At 37.7% G+C, this 21,550-nt stretch overlaps 5 protein-coding genes across 5 annotated transcripts in view; 2 read left to right on the top strand and 3 right to left on the bottom strand.

Moving 5' to 3' along the window:
• The window catches only part of LOC133336064 (enhancer of split m7 protein), a 378,459-nt gene that overhangs the window by 59,640 nt on the left and 297,269 nt on the right, over positions 1-21,550 (bottom strand). The gene's annotated exons all lie outside the window — the stretch shown is intronic.
• LOC133336075 (enhancer of split m4 protein-like) lies at positions 5,670-6,184 on the top strand. The gene has a single exon (XM_061544371.1). The coding sequence runs from the start codon at positions 5,672-5,674 to the stop codon at positions 6,152-6,154; it is 483 nt and encodes a 160-aa protein (XP_061400355.1). The 5' UTR covers positions 5,670-5,671; the 3' UTR covers positions 6,155-6,184.
• Positions 9,979-10,530, top strand: LOC133336110 (enhancer of split m4 protein-like). The gene has a single exon (XM_061544408.1). It carries the CDS (start codon positions 9,979-9,981, stop codon positions 10,528-10,530), a length of 552 nt encoding a protein of 183 aa, XP_061400392.1.
• On the bottom strand, positions 14,597-15,058 carry LOC133336109 (enhancer of split m4 protein-like). Its single transcript, XM_061544407.1, has one exon. The coding sequence runs from the start codon at positions 15,056-15,058 to the stop codon at positions 14,597-14,599; it is 462 nt and encodes a 153-aa protein (XP_061400391.1).
• LOC133336108 (enhancer of split m3 protein) lies at positions 20,007-20,738 on the bottom strand. The gene has a single exon (XM_061544406.1). The coding sequence runs from the start codon at positions 20,736-20,738 to the stop codon at positions 20,007-20,009; it is 732 nt and encodes a 243-aa protein (XP_061400390.1).

The raw sequence follows: 21,550 nt of genomic DNA, 5'->3' as shown, positions 1-21,550 counted from the left end.
TTCTCATCACTTGCTGCCAGCACATGTTAATTTTTGCACCTCACAAGGTCCTTCGAACTTGTCCTAACAATTTGAATTTTCCAATTCACAAGTACACTGTTGTTATTTTTTCTGGCATTGCACTTTGTGGTACGTGATATTGTGCCTTCTACTTTGCATGGACTTTACGCATGCGCGCATGGTCAGTGTTTGCTTCGAAGGATGCCTCACACACATGTCTCATCTCATCCATACAAAGTGCAATGCGGGTGGGAGTTTTTTTTTTTGCCAGACCAGTTCGTAATGGTCACGAGTTGAGAATTAGGCACGTGTGCAGTATCAAGTCGGAATTTATAGGGATTCTTTTTAACCTGTGCAAGGTTTTGTTTAAATGTTTGGTGCAAGTTTTCACACGGATATGCTAGACGATACACACTGACTAACATGTGCTAAAATTGCACTTACCTTTGATTTCCTGTTGACCAGCAGAATTTTTGTTTTCGTAAAAATTAACGTGCAAAAGTGTACATTTAAATGAGATATGGGTCTAAGGAATTTCCATGAATTGTGATTGAAAACTCACGGATTGTCAAACTGAAATAAAAATAAGTATATATGGGAGAGTCTAAATAATATGTACTACAGGATATATGAACGTTTCATTCTTCTATTTATACCCTACACAACTATGTTGTCAGGGTATTATAGCTTTGTGCAGCCCCAAAAGTTTGTAACGCCGCGAAATATTGGTCGTAGACCCACCTTTAAGTATACCGATCGTCATATCTCGACTAGCGGAGTCGATCTAGACATGTGTGTCCGTCCATCCGTCCGTCCGTCTGTCCATTATAATTTGTAAACACGATACAGGCCACAGTTATGGACCAATCTTCACGAAATTTTGCATGTAGGATGGGTTCTGGCCAATGAAGACCCCTATTGTTTTTGGGAAAGATCGGTTAATATTTAGGGGATGAAATGGACCAAATACTAAATTTTTGTCGGTTTTTCTGGTGGCTCCAGAGGCCGCAATATTGGCTCGAACATCTTGAAATTTTGCATGGAGAAGGGGGTCGGGCCAAAGAATAAGCATGCCTGTTTTCATAAAGTTCGGTCAATATTTAGCGGGTCAAATGGACACTGGCTTTTGTGTGAAAAATGACAAAATTTGTATTCTATAGCGTATATATTTGCCTATGAAGGACCTAGACCCGAGAAGTTAATAGTATGTTCGAGAGGAGTGATTGACCTTTAACTTAATACCAATTATATTGTTGTATGTGCTCGGATGTGGGAGTTACACCCAAATATTTACAGGTATCTCCGTATACGTATATTATTTAGTAACCCATTACCATACTGGAGAGCGGAAATATAGCGCTGATCGCTTTGAAATGTTCCATGAGGTACCAGTTATGGTCAAGGACAACGCCTATAATTTTCTGTGATGATCAGATAATAATTTTGGAATGAAGTGGACCGAAAACTTATTTTTTGTGTTATTTTCGAGTCGATCTATAGACCACAAATGAAAGCCGAAGGAATCTGGAATCTGGACAATAGCTGTACTTAATACTCGAAGTATTCGGAAAATATGTCACTGTGAGGTGCTGTTTACCTTTAATCGGGCACGAAATATTGCCCAGGCTCGGAATAAACATCCGCAAAAAATTTCAGTTCCGTGGTAGTTGTGTAGGGTATCGTATGGTCGGCCCCGTCCGACTATACTGCTCCGCTCACTGGTTTTTTATTATATTTACAATTTTAATGGATTTTTCCCAATTGTTCATAAATTCAGTATAAATTCTTTATTATGAAGAACTGTCGGATTCGTCCGAATTATTTAGAAAAACATATGTAGTTGTATCCAAAAAAGGAGAAGAAAGTCCTCAATACTACATCAATACTTATCAGAATATTATCCAATTAATAACATCGAATGTCTTTTGGACACCCTTAATGGTTAGAATTCCTCTACAAGAAGAATGAATATCTTCCGATTTTCAAGAATACCTTAAACAGATATACTCACAAAAATGCCATCAGAAAGTCCATTAGTTTTGTCCCTAATGCCAAAATGACTACTTTTGAAAAATCCAGAAGGTCATTCCTGTGAAGATATAGAATAAAAAATATATCTACAAAAGCTCCTAGAGAGACAGAGAACTCCCGGAGTGCCTAGAATGGTCAAAGGGCTTCTACAGTCAGAGGATATGTAGGATGTCTTCTATAGGCACAAAACCTTCCGAAGAATTTTCTTCTGGAGTTCAATGCCCTATATAGTAACTCTTGAAAAAATTCGTATTATTAAATCGTATCAAAAAGTTCTGTACACTCGTTCTAAAGAACTTTTCTTCCAGATTAAATTCCAAAGATCTTGAAAATATAATCAACATCTCTTACAGACCTTCAGATGAATGGATAAAGATTTTGGAAAAATCCTGAAAAATTTTGACAAGAATGTCTTTAGGAAATCTTCAGATTGTTCTTTATTCGGTCAGTAAACAAACTATCCCGAAACTTCGTTTATAAATCTGGGATTGTTTGTAATCTGTTGAAATCCTTCTGTACGGCTTCTACATGTAGAGATGCTTAGAGTTCGTGGGTACCTACCTTGCGGTCTTATCCCACGGTGCAGGAAACACCAGTTAAAAGAAAGCGTCAACCAACGCCCCCACACCAAACAAAATTCTGGTACCAATCGACCACACGTATTTGGACGTGATCACCTCCTTAGATGGGTATTTAAAAATCGTGCCTTTCTATGGGTCAGGCAGCCGGTTGTATTGCAACTCGACACCGAGCCAAAGCTCTACCCGCGATTGGGGTATAAACCACCTCCAGCAAGATGCTCACCGAAGCGCCAACACCAACTGCCAGGCTAGATCCGCAGACCAAGGGCCCTGACACCCGTACTACCGAAATCTTCGGTCAGGTTCATATCCGAAGCTATTACCAGTAGAACCCCAAATTAAACTAATATTTGCAGGCTTTATACGGTGAAACAATCGCTGAAAGGGGATGAAAAGCACAAGTGACCACCACCACATACGACATTGGTAGCCACCATGTAATTTCTCTCCAAGTCTGCTAGTTCGGGTATAGGTCCCCCACAGACTAATCTCTGCACGTTTTTATAGTCGAAACTACTTCCATTTGAACTAATAGCTGCAGGTTCTCCAAAATGGAATAACCTTCAAATGAAGATGAAAAACTGTTGCTGAAACCAATACCTCTCGTGCCAATTTCCAAACCGTCTCCCATCACCACCCAACGATCTTTCAGGCTCTTTCAGTCTTCTAATTTCTTGTAAAGCCTTGCAAATTTCTTCTGTGAACAGCAGATTTACCTATAAGATCTCAGGTAGTCTTCTTTACGTCAATTTTCACAAAGTTATGTGTGTCTAGAATATTCCCTTAATATCCGTATTTTTCTGTGGACAACATACTTCCGAAAATTCTTAATAGGCCACTTAGAAGGTTATCTTCATTTAGGGTAATATCTGCCTAAAATTCCTCCAGCTACTTTTCTTTCTAAAAAATGAGGGCGACCTGACCTCACTTAAGGAATATGTCAAGGTCACAATTGACTTTCCATTTCCATCGACCTATCGAAGTGTTGTCTACAACTAATTGGCTACTGTATCAATCAATAACCATTATTACCTATACCTGTCGAACGAAAATCCCCCCTAATTTTTCACTTTCACCAGAAGCCGGAAGAATCCATTAAGAAGACAAAAAACAACAACAGATAAGTTTTCATTTTCACTTTACTTGTGACCAAATTAGCCAAAAATAACCTGTGTCTAGACACCACGAGAGAATGACAGATACGGGTCTGTGATTCATTAATGATCACTCTTATCAGTAAGTCTTTCCGAAAAAAAAATAAAAATACTGACCCGTGTTTGGCCTACGACAATGAGAGCTAAAAAATAAAACAAAAATTCTAAACAACAACAATGATAACTTTGTTCTTTCCAGTGATGATTCATTCATTGAGAGGTTATCTCCAAATTTGGAATCGAAGTGAAAGTAAGCTACGCTTGTGCTAATTGCATTGGAATGTGTTGGTCACAAGTTCTTCGGAAGGCATTAATGATCTCTTGTTTATTATCCTTTCCATGGGATCATCATAAATTCTCCACTGCTTGATGATGTTGTTGTTGGTTTTTTTTTTTAAACTAAAGAGGCAATCAAAACTCTGGGAAATTTTTCGAGCTCCCTTTGTTTTCTTTTTTTTTATTTTGATTTAATTTTCATTGCTTGGTTTCCATGATAATTTGAAGGCATTTGTCATTGTTTACCGGTCGGCTTTCTTCTACAAAATTTCGTTACACCCAAAATTTTTATTGGTTACCCCTCTCTACATAATTTAAAGTCATGGCATGTAGTTGTTGTTCGTCTTGGTTTTGTTGTACTTAGAGTTCTTAAAGAAATTTCTTTCCCACGTTCTTAAAGAACAATTCAAATGCGCTCGGCTTGCGGGAACAGACAGCCATGTATGATATGTAGTTATGGTTGAGTGCATTGTTGTCTTAACCTCCTCCCCCTCTGCCTCAGAGGCAAAGTAATAAGAAAATAAAACAGTAGTGGCCTTTTTTGAAATTACTAAACACTTTTAGGTCTTCAGAAGTCTTTTCAGCACACGTGTCTATTTGCTTTGCCTTTGGTCGGGCCTGGGAAAGAGTTTGAAAGGCATTCCTTAACATTGTTGGATCTTCAAACTAATTGTCTAAGATTGAAGCGTGAAGAATTCATTTCTTGTCAAAGACACAAAAAAACTAAACTGAGAATTTTTTCTCCCACGATCCCAGAAAAAATACAGGAATTGTAAATGCACACGTGTTCAATGAATGGGAGGATCTTTTTAAAGATTACGATGAACGACAATGATGATAATACCCAGTAATACGATCGAGTTCGTTCCAAACCGAACCAACAACAAACTAGGTTATTATCCAAGATCCAAGTGATCATTAAAGAAACTGCCAGGATACCACAGCCAGTCATACACTTGAATTGAACCAAAGCAAGGATCCTTTTTGAATGTCTGTCCTTCAGTTCGTCCGTCCGTCCATTAACCAAAGTGTGGGAACTCAAAGAAATGTTGGTTTCTCACGATCCTTACAAAGGATAAAAAATTCTGTTTATTTTACATTTATATTCCCTTATGGCAGTCCAGGCCTGTTCAACAAGAGCAAGTAGTCCTCCCATAGCAGCTATCCTTGTTCCACCTGCAGGCAGGTTTGGAAATTTTCAAAACACACCTGCCATTTTTTATGTATGGACTTTTTCCAGCGTGCACAAACTCAGCTAGGGGATATTGTTAAGCAAACGATGTATCCTTAAAAATGTTCCCACACTCGGTGACTTAGGGCGGACGGACGGACCGACAGACAGACATACCCTTACACCATGGCAAAGACTTAAGTGCTGGTATTTTATTTAAGACCTGCTTATGAATGCACAAGCACAGAACTCGACTTCCTTTACACAAACAACACAAAAGGGGGAGAAACTCAAAACTCAGAGAGAGAGAGACAGGGAGAGTGAGAGCCAAAGAAAACAACCACCATTCATCTGTTGCTTGGCCACTATAAAAGGCCCAGGGTAGCAAGGATAAGACATCAGACTCACTTGAGCATTCAAACAAACAGTTCAACATTCCTTTACACAAACCAGCAAAAATGTGCGTAGAAATCAACAACAACAACAAAATGGAAATCATCGCCAGCAACAACAAAAAATTCACCGCTTCCTATAGCATCAAAAAGTTGCTGAAACAACTTTTCAAACAACACAAATCCCAAAAATTGGTTCAACTTCAAAACATGGAAAACACCAAGAAGGCTGAATCCTTGGAATCTCTTGAATCTTTGGAAAATCAATGCAATGCCCATCTTGAATATGAATCTGCCTCAATGGAATCCTATGAAAATGACATCAATGAACGTCTCTCGGCCAAGCAGTTGTCCTATGAAATTGAAGATTACGATTTCAGTGAAATCAATGCTGTCGTACCAGTTCACTTCATTCGCACCGCTGAAGGTACTTTCTTTTGGACCACCAGTTCAGATATACCAGCCGACAATGATTTGGTTCAACCCATGAGCTGCTCCACCTACAATCAATTGCCTAGCTGCATGCAAGATCGTTGGGCTCAAGCCTAAATTTGTCCTCATCATCAGCAACAGTTCCTGCTTCCTACTCCTGCCCCATTTGAAGCCTGTTAATCTGTGCCTTCCCGCTACAAAAATGTCTTCCATTACTTCAAACGGTTTCTGTTCATTTTCAATGAAAATTTATCATGAAACCTTTTCTGAAAAAAAGCTTTAAAAAAACTATAACTAAATTATTGTGATATTATTTTTAGTAATTTTTAATTTTATTGTTTAAAAAAGAAATATTTATACAAAAAATACAAAACAACTATTTAAAAACATAATTTTTTGAAATGTCTTATTTATTTATTTGGGAGAACGGGAAAATTGGAAAAATAATGAATTATCCAGCATATTGTAGGTGGAAAATCTCTCACTCTTATTCTGGTAATTGGAAACATTAGAGTATTGTCCAATTGGAAAATGTCGATCGATTCTAATTGGACAATGATTTCCCTAGCTGCTGTACTCGAATTGTATTACCTTTATGGTGGGAGTAATTATTCTAATTAGAAAAGGTCATTTCAAATATTTTTCCGATGTTCTAATAAATAAATAGAAGGTCAAATATGTCCTTGGCCTATTTGTGTATTTTAAAGGTGCATTTGACTTCCTTTTATGTAATAGCGTACTCACAGGGTTGTCTGAGATCGGGTGCAGTGAGATTGCTCTTTGAGCGAGTTATTTCCGAGATAGGAAGGCTTGTGTCGTCAGTGCTTCGGTCTGGAGGAATGTGCAGCGTGGTTGCCCACAGGATTCCATTTGTGTGATGGGTCTTCTACTGCGAAAGCTAGCTGCTTCCTCCTTCAATGTTTGTGTGTATGCAGACGTCTTGCTCATCATGATTGGAGGGAATAGTCGTCTTGAGTTGGAAAATCGTGGTGTGCAAGCTATGCAGATTGTGCAGGCCCGGAGTGACTGAGTTGGAGTGGAGGTGACAACCGTGAAAACAATGCTGGTGCCACTGAAAGCTAGGTTGGCACACATCCATTATCCCTTCATTCGAGCTGGTGAACGCGACATACGGCATTCGATTGCAGTTAAGTATCTCGGAATAACGGTGTCCGAGCGGTTGAATTTTCTTGCTCACTTCGATCGGTTGAAGGAGAAGCTGCCAACGGTCGTTGGGACCATCAATCGTGTCTTGCGGACCGATTGGGGCATGAGTATGTGTGCTGTGTGTGTCTGCTATATATGGTGGTTTATTTATTACAAAGCTGCCTTGACTGTCTTAGGTCAGAAGAGCTCATTTTGTGTCAGCGGGTCGTCATGTTAGCCAGTGTGTTGCACTGTTTCCACAGAGGCATTACAAGTGCTTCTTGGCGCCGTGCCATCTTGAGATGAGATGGAGGGCTATCAAGTATAAGCTTAAATGTGGCTTGCAGTTGGATGAGGCGGATTAGCTCAGGCCTTCTGATCTGGTGGATGGGGATATTGGGCGGTACAGCACTATCCTTCGGGAGTGTGAGGATGATAGGTGGGGAACTAGGTGGCCGGATACTGACAAAAAGATGATGACATACAGATTTTATTCGTGACGATACGTTCGTGTTGGACCGGCCAGACTTTCGTTTCGGCTTAATTACTGGTTTCTAATTCACGGGGTATGGTGCTTTTAATGCGTTTTTGCATAATTGAGGCCTGACCCAGACGGATTTATATGGGTTTTTTATTCACGGGGTATGGTTTTCTTAATGCGTTTTTGCATAATTGAGGCCTGACCCAGACGGATTTATATGGGTGTGGGATGACTGAAGACTGGAAGCATATACACACAGCCAACTGCAAGCTGTTACTATGAATATATTAGAGATTTAGCAAATATGGGTATATCGAATGGAGGGACGGTTGTTGCTCTTGAAGCGTTTAGGAAAAGGAGAGTACTTAGTGGAGGTGGTCTTCGTGCCTATCCCCCTTGCAGGAAGGTTTAGTTGTTTGGTGGAGGTGGGTGTTGGTGCGGTGGTTGGCGAGGAGTAAAATGGTTGCTGTTCATCGTGGGTCTTCATGACCCACGTTGTGTGGATGTCGTGAAGGCTGGCCGTGAGGACAGTTTTGTTGAATTTGGGTTGTCCGCTGCCGCGGTCCTTTGTGCCCTTGGTGCAATCCGTGAGGACAACATGTTTGTGTTCCATGTTAGTCATTGTGGTGTTGCTGTAAGCCGTGTCCCTGCTTACTGCCGCGGAAACGTAGAGTGGACATAATAACTTGGCAGGTAGTTCCTTAGAAAATACAAAGCAGCTTTAGATTGCATTATGCTATATGTATTCCAGAACCAAATTTTTCAAGAGACGGAGTGCTACCAGAATGCGTAAAATAATTTAATTTACAGTCAGAATCCTTTTTTATAATTCAGATTTGCTCTTCAAGACATTTTTAGTACAAAATACGTTCCGCAGTAAATAGTAGACACGCCAAGAAGTCATATAGTGGTCTAATATAATGAGTTGGTCCTCTGAAGACCTTCTATTCCCATACAGAATTCCAAGTATCATGTATGGACTCCCTGAAACAATAACCTGAGCATTATATTTATTTACTTAGATTAAGTTCGAAAGTGGAGGCTCCTTTTTAGTCTATAGGTTCCAACGATCCCATTTTAAGACCTTTTTATCTTTCCAGTTGCCGTTGTGACAATGTTCCTTTAAAAATCCACGCTTGATGGTCTGTTGGTCCTTGAAAAATATTCTTTAAAAAAATCCACGCTTGATGGTCTGTTGGTCCTTGAAAAATATTCTTTAAAAAATCCACGCTTTATGGTCGTCCTTGAAGAATATTTTTTAAGAAATTCATCTTAATATTCGATATGCTGTTCCACACCGAATCCGACATCTTTTCCATTTGTTTGATACTATAATTTATAAATTTTCAGATAAGATACCTTCTACTGATATATGACTTCTACCAGAATTCTATAATCCAAATGTAGACGTGTCGTCTGGAGATTTCAAAATATTAATGATATGACGCTGATAAGTCCGAATGAGTAATCTTATGTTTACGGTCCTAAAATCAATATAGCTGCATACTCATTGCAATGGCGTTAGGAATTTGAAAATTTTATTTCCTATTTTATGACTCCTATTCAAATAATGATTTCGAAATTTTGAAAATATTTTGCGTAACTTATCTTCAATACCAACAAACAGAAAAACATATACCCTAAAGTGACAGCAATTAAAATCCACTTTTATGGTTTGTTTGGTGTTTCAAATCGAGCATAAAGTCGAGTGATTTAGGATTGTGGCAGACAAAAATAACCGCGCTCTGTAAATAGTGAACGATCGATGTGTTGTTGTTGTACGTATTCGTCCCTTTTTGTGGATGTCATAAAGTCAGGAATTTTCCCATCATAAGGTAAACATATTAGTCAACAAATGATAGGATGGTAACTATTAGTGGTTACGGATGGCCGTGGTGGTTGTTGTTATTATTATTCAATAACTATAAAATTTTATCTTGGAAATGCTACTTGTTCCATTTTCCAAATACCGATACACAGGAACAACAACAACAAAAAAACGGAGGAACATGTTTTTTGTCATTTTCTACTAGTCATTAGGACAATAACTAGGGTTCCTTTTGCTATTGTTTTTGGTATCCCAAAAGAATTACAACAACAAAAATACTAACTGTTGTGATTACTTACCTGGCCATTGAAGATATTAATTTTTTTTTATTGTGTGTTGCCTTACCTTTTGTGCCAGGAATATCTGGCTGTGATGGCTGAGAGTATAAAAGGCCAAGCAGAGCCAGGAATAAGACAGCATTCCCTTAACAACCTTCCTGGAGAAAACAACCAAAAAAAACCGAAACGAACCAACTCAAATACCAAAATGTGTCTTCAAATCAATAACAGTCAACAATTCGAGAAATTGGATGCCACCACTGCCAGCAAGAAAATGTTGTCCTACAGCATTAAGAAGCTGTTGAAACAAATTTTCAAAAATAAATCACAAAAACTAACACAACTACAAAAGGACGAGGATTACATTAAGGAGGGCAATTTCTTGGATAGCAATTGCAACAACACAGCGGAAATCAATTTGAATTTTGTGCAGCAAAACTCAAGTTTAGAGAAGCAAGAAGAGGAAATCCCCGAACCGAAAGAAGTACAAATTCCTGAACCCTTGGCCTTCACTCAATCCTACGAAGTTGAAGAACCAACCGCTCATCCATGGGTCATTAATCAATCCTGTGAAGTTGAAGATTTTGATTTTTCCGATTTGAGTGTCGATGTCCCAGTGCACTTTGTACGCACCGAACATGGTACCTTCTTTTGGACTTCGAATAGTGAAATCCCAGCCGATAATGATTTGGTACAACCCATGAGCTGTTCCACCAACAATCAATTGGCCTATCAGCAAAGTCGTTGGACTGAGGTCTAAAAAAGCGAAAAAGAAGAAACTCACTCCCAACTTATCTAACAGTTCCAGTTTCTTAGTTGTATAAGAAGCATGGAAACTGTGTTCCAGCTGCACCGCCGTCCACAGGTCGTCTTCCATTTATTCAGTTTCATGCAATTTTTCAATGGCATACGTAATTTTGTTATGCCGAAAATTGTCTACGAAGCATCGATGAATTTTTGAATAGCTTTAAAATTAAATTATTATTGTGATATTTAATAGAAAATATTTTTAGAAATAGAAAAAACAGAAACAATTTATAGGCAATATAATTTTAAGTAAATATATATTTTTAAAATAAATATTTTATAATTAAAAATATATTTGCATTTTTTATTATTTGGGAGAAATTGTGAGGTATAGCCTCGCATTAGGGAGAAAATATATTTGATCAATTTATTGAGAAGAGGAAGGCATCATGTAGGTCATGTGGTGTTGGGTTTGAACCCGAGTTCAGTTTGAGTCTTAGCTAATAGGCACATGTGATGCTAGTTGTTTAAAGGTAGGCTAGATGGCGTTCATGGAGGAGGAGAGGAAATTTTTAAGAGAAGGCTACATTTCATACCATTTGAGTAGCTACACGGTAATTTACGAAAGTAGATGAGAGTTTAAGGTATTTTTATAATGGGGGCAAAATTGTATGTACAGAAGAGGTCCTTTCTAGGTCACAAACAAAATCTACATCCTTGTTATGCTATACCAACAAAATTATTAATCAAAATCACAAATTGATTTTTAATGCACCCTTAAAATATAAACTGACCCCATATTTAGAAAAATGGATCAATAATAGATCCTTTCCGAAAAAAATTCAAAATCTTACAGGACAACGCGGCATCCTCAAGGAATATTTTTCAATGACTACCTTAAAGAACGGTCAATGAATTTGAGGTAGTCAGAAATATCATCTATCTCGGTACCGCCACAAATAAAACAAATGACATCAGTGTTTAGATTTGAAAAAGGATAGTGTCGGCCAACAGATGCTACTTTGGTATAAGTAAGCAATTTAGAAATAAGGCCACCTCTCGCCAGGCCAAACTCACACTCCACCAGGCGCTGATACTACCCGTGCTGGTGTATGGATCTGAAGCATGGGCATTTGCACAAGCAGAAGAAGGAGAAGTTTGGAGTTTTTAAGAGAAACATTCTCAAAAGGATCTATGAACCGATCTGCGTCGACGGTGAATGTGGACGTCGAATGAACCACGACATAAAACTAGTCAGACTGCAGCGACTACGGTGGCTATGGCCGATCTTCTAAAATGTGTGAAAATAAATTTAAATACATTTCCTGAAAGCCCTTTTTTGTTACCCGATGCGTTTCTTGAAAGCCCATTCAATGTCCATTCCAACGGTATATGAAAAAGTGACTCACTCCCACCCGTTTTCGCACAGTGGGCCCCGACATTTTACTATGTATGTTTCTTAAGGGACCGTATATGGATATTTTTAATATATTTAGATCCATACCCGATACATTTCCTGAGGGTCCTTTCAATGTCCTTTCCAACGGTATTTGTAAAAATGACTCACCCCCACCTTTTTCGCACAGTGGGCTTCGACATTTTACTATATATGTTTCTTATGTATTTTTCTTAAAAGATTGTATATGGATATTTTTTTATATTTAGGTCCATATTCGATACATTTCCTGAGAACTCTTTCCCTTCCAACAGTATATGCAAAAAGTGACTCACTCCCACCAGTTTTCGTACAGTGTGTCCCGTCATTTGACTATATATGTTTCTTATATATATTTTTTTTATGGGAATGTATAGGGACATTTTTAATATATTTAGAGCCATACCCGATACATTTTCTGAAAGTCCTTTCCAACGGTATATGGAAAAGACACTCATTCTCACCCGTTTACGCACAATGGCTCGACTTGTTACTTCCATATTCATGATTCATGTTATACTGGCCGCAACACCAATGGTGGTGTGCGTCTTCGCTAAAAACTCGAATTTATTTACACGCACACATCCACAAGCTAGCTATACCTATACTGCTAAGTATGAATTTAATGAAGAAATAAATGCTACTTCGCCACACCAATGGACCGCATCGTAAGTCAGTAAATACGATGGCAACTTTCCAAAATTGATACTACATCAAACGGATTCTACAAACTCAAAATCCCATAGATTATTTCCTCTTAACATAGAATTTCCCTCTCAAAATTTTTTTCATATGTGGTTATCGTCATAACTGTTCTCTATTTTGAGATGAAAGGCAACTTTGCTCTATAAATAGTGTATTAGTGAAATTATGTTGCTAAAAACACATGTGTAATACACACTTCGGTGGAAGGTCAGGGATTTTTTCAATTGACGTGTTTTGGTCCCAACCACTCCAAAAGGTCATCAAACATGTGTTTATAGGATACAATTCCTCTAGACTGTAGGTCTACTAGCGAAAATATAAAGTGGAAGAATAGAAGACCAGCTTAAGGTTTTATACAGAAAACTATTCTTTCGAAAATATGTAGTAGATCTTGCATAATAACAATGTAGAGTGGTGGTAGTAAATTTTGGTTTGTCTTATATCTACAAGATTGAGTTCATGTGAAACAATTCGATCCTGTGAAAAACTTTTCCGAAGACGTTCTAAGATTAATAGAGTTTTGCATATATTATTTGTATTTGACAAGAGAATGGTTTCTATGGATTGAAGTCTTAGGTCTGTTTTTACATTTCTGCTTCCTATTGGAATATAGTGGAGCATTAGTACTTCAAACACTGATTGAATGATGATTCAATTCTTCAAAATTGGATTATAACCAGGATGTTAGGCGTAGTTCTCCCCCTAGAAACCATAATTCGTCTGAAACTTCCGTACAAGCTTTTCGGGATACCAATGATGATGATGATGCTTGTTCTACCTCCATCAGGGTAATTTAGTGATTAGTTTTAGATTTGACACCCCATTATAAACAAATTTAAGTCAATTCGGGTAAAAATATTGAATATGGGGGCTATCCTAAAATGTGGACCTAATGTGGACCACCTAATGAAAATCAATTACAGCCAATTCAGTTGAAAAAATGTCAAAAATACCTAATATTGTTTTCTATGGGACTATACGCAAAAGTGGACCGATATATATTTTTTTCAATAGGTAAAATTTCATATTTCTATCTTAAATATTGTGATCTCTATTGTGAAGTCCTTGAAAAAATATTCTTTAAAAAATACAAGCCTTGGAAAGTCCTTCAAAAAATATCCTAAAAAAAAATATTTACGCCTTGAAAAGTCCTTAAAAAAATATTATCAAAAAAATCTTCGCCTTGGAAAGTTTTTAAAAAAATAATATTAAAAAAAATCGCCTTGGGAAGTCCTTACAAAAATAATATTAAAAAAAATCGCCTTGGGAAGTCCTTACAAAAATAATCTTTAAAAAATCCACGCCTTGGGAATTCTCTCAAAAAATATTCCTTAAAAAATCCACGCCTTAGAAAAGCCTTAAAAAATATTCTTTAAAAAAATCCACGAATTGGGAAGTCCTTAAAAAAACATTCTTTAAAAAAATCCATGCATTAAGAAGTCCTTACTTGCCTCGGTAATACCTTCCACTGATATTTTATAGATTAACCCCTCCCATGCATTTAAATTCTGTTAAACCCATTCTATTAATAGAAAAATAATACTTTTTTTTAAAGTTTTATATTTGTTTAAATAATTTAGTTATAAATTAAAAATATATATTTATATAAATTTCACTAAATAATATCACAAAATTTTTATTTATAAATAAAGCTATCTAAGATAATAGTTCTCTAAGGCTCATTTTATTTTCCTCTACAAAAAATTCTGAGGAAAATAAATGAACCCATTTTGGAAGACATTAGAAGTCAGGTTCAAAGCACAGATAACAGGCTTCTTGGAAGGCAGGAAGCAGGAACTGTGTGTGTGTATGTGAGTGTACGCGCTTGTGTTTGTGTGGCCTTGGAGGCATCATTAAGGCATTGATAATAAAATTCATTGGAAGACGGGAACGGAAGGAATGCACACGATTTCGATTTGGATTGGTTATCTCCCACCTCTCACATACTGCTTGGCAATTGATTGTTGGTAGAACAGCTCATGGGTTGCACCAAATCATTATCTGATGGTATATCCGAACTGGTGGTCCAAAAGAAAGTGCCTTGGTTGGTGCGTGCAAAGTGCACTGGAACGGCAACAGTGATTTGACTAAAATCGTAATCTTCCAATTCGTAGGATTTCTGTTTGGCCGCTAGGCGTTCGTTTAGGTTGTTCTCCTCAGTTTCCATGGCGAAGGCTTCCAATTCCAATTTGGCATTGCATTGATTTTCCAATGACTCTAGTGCTTCAAAGAATGATTCCGATTTTTTAAGTTGACCCAATTGTTGTTGTTGTGAGTGCTTGGATTTGTGTTGTTTGAAGAGCTGTTTCATTAGTTTCTTGACGCTGTACGAGGAGACGGCAAATTTTTTAGGGATGATTTCCATTTTGTTGTTTTTGTTGCTGCTGTTGTCTACAAACATGTTGATATTTATTTTCGTTTTGTTAGAAGGAATGTCTGAAGTGTTGTTAACTAGTTGAATGCTCAAATGAGAATGATGCCTTATCCTTGCTGCCTAGATCCTTTTATACTCTCTGCTACCAACACCATCACAACTCTGCTGGGGGAGTCAAATTATGCTCTACAGGTATTTGGAAAAATACCAGTTTTTAAGTCATTCAGAAAAAGGAAACCTTTGGGTGTCTGTCCTTGTCGTTCTCAAAAATAATATCCTTGCTTGAGTATCCTTTAGAGCGTGGGAATTGCTCTTTAAAAATAAAATCATTTCTATTTCAGAAAAGATAAGTGAAACAATAGCCGACAATCAACAATGTAAACTACTGCCACTACTGCCATTCAGGTGATTATGGTTGTCTGTAGTTGTTGTTGGTTGGTTGGCTGGTTTTCCTTTTCAAAGGATGTGACTATACAGCAATTGGGACATGTATGCTTGTTATCTGAAAATCTAAACTAACCTGAAAACAAAAAAGAAAAAATGAAAACGAAATTCCTTAACAATGGAAATCAAATATCATTTTCAAGAGATCTTTCCCACGGAAGTTGATATTGTTTTGTGGACACGTGAGAATATTAAAAATTATTTTTCAAAAATGAATTGATAAGAATTTTAAATAGAGGACGAAGGACAATATGATGGATTGTTGGTCATAAGAAGAATTGTGTTCTTGTTGTTGTCCATAGGGAATTGGTTATGGTGTTTACATAACACTTTCCTCTGGAGTTTTCTTCTTCTTAGATAAGTCAGTTAAAAGTGTGAGTTTGTATGTGTTGTGTGTTGTGATGAGCGTGCCTATGCCAACATGCGCTAAGCATGAGTTTGACTTGTGAGGAGGCAGGAGTCGTCTGAACGACTGACAAGCTTGCGTATGGATGGCATGCTGGGTTTGTTTTTCCCCTATTTTGTTTATCACTTTGTTTTTTTTTTTGTTGATTATTCAGCATTTATAGTCAAGATTTTTGTGTGAGTGTGAATAAATAAAGTTGGATGACGTGTTGACTCACTCAGTAACTTGTGATAAAGATAAGTTATTTTGGACGGAAGTCACAAGGGACTCGACTGATGATCACCAGACTGGAGTTATTTTTCTAAATGTTAACATAATTGTATTTTAAATTTACAAATTACCATATGGGTCCGTTAAAAAAATAACCTAATCTTAATTTAACAATTGTCATTTGTCGACATTAACGATTATACAGATTCCGAGATAGCTAAACAACGTTGGAGGTTCTACGGATTATGTCTTTCTAGATTATACCCTAAATAAATGAAATTTTTATCATTCTAAAAAGTCTAGGTCCATTTGATCCACTAAATGTTGACCTGACCGATCATGATCCAAAAACCATGCTTATTCATTAGGAAGATCCATGGTGTTCAGATCATAATTGCATCCCTAATTTTCGTCAATTTTATCCCCAAAATATGAACCCATAATTACCATTCGCTTTTTCGTTACGATCGGTTCTAATGGATGGACGGACGAACCTGAAGTAATAACTCTATACCGAGTATTTTGAAGCTAGAATGTTGAAATGTAGGGTGAGGGTCACTCTTGGTTCAAAGGTGTCAGATAAGGCTAGGTTTTTGGAAATCCGTACTAGGACGGCACGGAAAATACTAAAAAGTACTAAATGTGGTAGTAAATATCCGAAAAGTATAGTAAATAAAATAGAACCTTTAGAAGATCTGAATTTCAACCAGACGGATAGTGGTGGTAATTACCAGGCTATGACTATGGTGCCGAAGCTATCACGGGTAGGGCACAATCGGCGAATTTAACTTTTTTTATAAAACTGTAAACATTTTTAACTAATACTAATTAATCACATGTTTTTGGTATTAATTTTTATAACTAAGTATCAGACTACAATAACTAGTCATGAAGTGTTTATATCTGTGGAATAAGTACTGAGATATAAAGCTCAAAAAAGTGCCGAATGTGCCCCAGTCTCCCTTATCGCCGAAGTCACCCCCGGGAGTATCGCCGTAGTCATTCCTGGAGTATCGTCAAAGTCTCTTCCTTCTTCCTGCTTTGTATATTAACAAACTTTTTTTTCGTTTCAGGTACGATCATCGTCAAAAATTTCATGGTAAGTAAATTGAATTTATACATTTTTGAAATTTATTCTACATTTAAGTAAGGATTTCAGTTTTTAATTTACACGATAAGAAGTGAAACAACAAGTTGCAATAATCGGAATTATGACTATTGGAGAAACAAAGTGCATCAGGAGGAAGACATCAAGTTTTAAAATCATAATCACAAAATGCTGTAGAAATTTTAATTTTTAGGTAATTTTATTTCGATGTCCATTAGAGACACTTCTGATGGGGACCCTTTTTAGAACTTTTCTATTAAAAATATAGTTCTAAATCTATAGAAGTTATTGAAAAATTCCCGATCCATTTATTTATCGTCGCATAATCCTTAACTATTCTAAGTACATTTAGATTATTTCCGAATATGTATCCTATTGGCCCACCCTTTTTTAATACCTTAATACTTTGGGCCCTTTAAAAACACCTTGGAACTAAATTTCTTAAAAAAAAAATACCATCTGCTTATCCTTTAAATTATATTATTTTAAATCGTTCTGTCGGGAACTGTCGGGAAATTTTCAATACAAAATCGTTGACTTTTGACAGTAGCAACACATAATGCAATGGAGAAAAGGAGAGAGGAGCAACGTATTTTCAGAAAAAAGAAGAAATAACGGGAAAACGTGAGCAGGTGCAAATCAAGATGTACAGGAGCTAGAACGGAGTCCGGAAATTTTACCAACGGGTAAAACACCAAACCGAAGGCTTTGGCGCAGGTATATCCTCCTGTAGAGATAAAGATAAAAACCTGTTGAAAGGTACAGATAACGTGTTGAGGATCTGGAAGGAGCATTTTGAAAAGCTTCTGGCATCAAAGCTTCAAGATGAGGTCAGAGTAACAATTAATCGGCTGAAGAACATGAAGCAACAGGTGCCGATGGATTACCAGCTGATCTATTCAAGACATGTGGTCAGCAGCATGCACCAGCTGATTAGTACAATTTGGCTAGAGGAATGATTGGAACCTCAGCACCCTGTGTCCCGTACACAAAAAAGGATACAATACGATATGTGCCAACTATAGAGGAATTAGTCTGCTTCCCGTCGCATATAAAGTGCTATCCAGCGTGCTGTGTGAACGACTGACGTCAATGATCAAGGACATTATTGGACCATACCAATGCGGATTCAGACTTGGCAAATCCACATTTGACCAGATATTCACTCTGCGCCAGATCCCGGAAAAGACCCACGAAAAACACATCGAAACATTCCACCTATTCGTCGACTATAAAGCCGCTTTCGGAAAGGACCTCTCAGAGCCCTTAAAATATTGAACGAAGACAAGGTGACATCCAGCTGTACACCAAACAGCATATGGAATCGGATAATCCCTAACTATTCTAAGTACATTTAGATTATTTCCGAATATGTATCCTATTGGTCCACACTTTTTGAATACCTTAATACTTTGGGCCCTTTAAAAACACCACGCCCTAATGGCATGATAGTCCTTCGGAGGAAAATTGTGTTGGCCAACAGATGCTACTATGGCCTGAGTAAGCAACTCAAAAGCAAGGCCACCTCTCGCCAGACCAAATTCACACTCTACAAGACGCTGATATTACCTGTGCTGTTGTATTGATCTGAAGCATGGGTACTTGCGGAAAAAGATGAGGCATCTCTTAGAGTGTTTGAAAGAAAATTTCTCCGACAGATTTTTGGGCCGACCTGCATCGACGGTGATATTCTCGGACATCGACATAGTCAGACGTATGGAGCTGCAGCAAGGATTCCCCCATTCAAAAGGGGTGACCTTGTTTCTAAATTGCTTTCTAAGACCATCTGTTGGCCAACACTATTCTCCTCCGAATTTCAAAACTGATGTCAGTAGTTTTAATTATGGTGGTACCAAGGTATATACAATCTTTGACTACCTCGAAGCTGTAGTTCTCAAGTCCCACTTTGGAAAGCCCATTAAAAACTCTTAAAAGCTCACGTTTATATTTCTGAAAGATCTACTAACAATTCTTTAAAAAATCTGGTTTAGAGATGAAAGCCCTCAAAAACAATTGTGTTTAAAGCAAAGCCTTGGTTCTGGAAATCCTTTAAACACAGTCTCTATAAATCAACTATGATAGACCTACAAGAAATTATTTCAAAATCACATGTTATAGCTCTGAATTCTGAAAGTCCTCCAAACAATTGTTTACAAATCCACTCTTATAGTCGTGAATGTCCTTCAAACATTTTTTTTTAAATACACGATTAAAGCTCTGAAAGCTCTTGGAAAAATGTTATTTATTACAATAACGCTTATAGAACTTGAAAATAAATCCAAATTTTTGTACTGATCTTTGGAAATAAATAAAAAATACACACTTTGTTAGTCCTTGAAAAAAATCTGTTCTTTCCTCTGTTAAAATTCCGCCCATTGACACAAATACCGGCATATAATTTTAATTCTTAAATAGATTTTATTTATTCAATAATAAAGCTTAAATAAGTTTTTGGAATATTCTTTTTAGTTTTTCATTTTTCTTATAGAACATTTTGATTAAATATTCTTAACCTCACACAGGGTGCTTTGGCTGGTGGGTGGTGGAACATTCCATAAATTTAATAAATAATTATATAACATAATAATAGTAGTAGTTGTATATCACAGTTAAACTTCTAATTCTCCTTCTCTCGATTACACTTTAATATTTACACAAATTGTTGAATCCTTGCAGTTTTTAGTTCTGTTAATTTTGCCTTAACATTGTCTAGTTTTGGAAGACTGAGGATCTTGTTGTTGTTGTTGCCGTCGCTTACAAAATAAACGTTACGGTTAGTTGGTTTGTAGGGTAGTAGTAGTTATTATTTAACACATTTCTTTGGAACCCAATTGCCAGGGCCGCCATACAGAATCAGAGTTATTCGAACTATTCGACACCGATGAGTCCATTGAATTATCCACGGTAATGATGTCAATCATATCACTGGTATCCTTCGCATCACGACTGGGCAATGGATTTAGGTTAGACGAAATTCCTCTGGGGAATTGCGAAAATGGTTCCAATGCTCTCGTTGGGTTGACAGTTTGCAAGGAATCACAAAAGGACTTTTGCATATTGTAGGTATTGGTGGCGGTGGTGATATCAGGAACTAAGGAAGATGGTGGAGGTGGCACTGCTACTGCTGCCGCCGCACTTTGTAATCCCAAACTGTGTTGCATATCCAGCAACCGCGTGGATAGGAATTTCATCAATTTACTGCGGACATCATCATCGAAATATTGTTGCAGCAAAACTTGAGATATTTGATCGGCGGCATGAACATATCCTGAACGAAAGGACTCCACGTGGGCATTTAGGGTTGAACTGCGCACAGCCAAATTGCCACGTTGTTTCAATTTGCGCATATGCTCCACGGTCAGTTCCAAAATATCGGCCTTCTCGAGGCGCGTAACATGTTCGCCCTCCTGTGTTAGACACTCGACCATTAAATCCTTCAGATCGTCCAGACACTTGTTGATGCGGGCTCGTCGCTTACGTTCCAGTAAGGGTTTCATAACCTTACGATACTGATAGGTTTTGGACATTTCCATGACCATAATCACAATGCGGTAATCCAAGCTGTCTTAGCGAAAAATTCGATATATCCAATTGGTGGTTTGTCTTGAGTCTTGGTTTATTTGCGGAAAATTTTGCTTGAGATTTTCCCTCCTAATCTATCTGGTGGTGGTGACGACAACGTTTCACGTATTTCCACTGTACTTTGGTATGCGCTGCACGTTTGACTGACTTGCCGCTTGCTGTTGTTTCAAGCTCGAGTGTAGTTTTAGAAATGAGACCTAATCTTGGCTAGCGTTTTGTTTATATACATGAATCCGACTTATTTATGCTTTCGATGCGATATTCATTCGTTCTCCCTCCTCCTGTTCTGAGTGTGTGTGTCTATGTCTGTGTGCCGGAATCGATGATGTTTTGTGTTATTTTTTCAGTTGGTTCACATGCTTAGTTGTCCACAGAGTGTGGTTGTCGGTGGTGTTGCTGCTGATGATGATAATGGTGGTGGTTCGCTCGTTCTGCTGTGCTTGCAATAAGCTATTCGTATGCCTGCGGTCCGTCCGTATGTCTGGCGGATTGGTTGCTTTTAAATGTATTAAGCGAACCGTAACATACAAAAGATTCATGTGTTGTTCCCATTGGTAACGAACGAACGACAGCGATCTCACTAGAGTTGCCGCTTGGTTCGTTCTCACACTCATATCATGCATGGGCCACTGGGATAGGGGTGGCTCACTCCACAAAACACAACACAGCCATTGATCGTTGTTCTGAGGCCTGTTGAATGCGGGAATGTTATGAATTGTTTATAGAGGGAGAGAGGAAGGAGGAGGGGGCACTCAGAAGTATTTGCGGT

Source organism: Musca vetustissima, unplaced genomic scaffold, assembly GCF_032173495.1.
Source record: "Musca vetustissima isolate MV318-11 ecotype Yass unplaced genomic scaffold, APGP_CSIRO_Mvet_v1 utg744, whole genome shotgun sequence".
In the NCBI taxonomy this organism is placed as follows: domain Eukaryota; kingdom Metazoa; phylum Arthropoda; class Insecta; order Diptera; family Muscidae; genus Musca; species Musca vetustissima.
The sequence above is the reverse complement of the archived record's forward strand: the minus strand, read 5'-3'. Positions and strand labels throughout refer to the sequence as shown.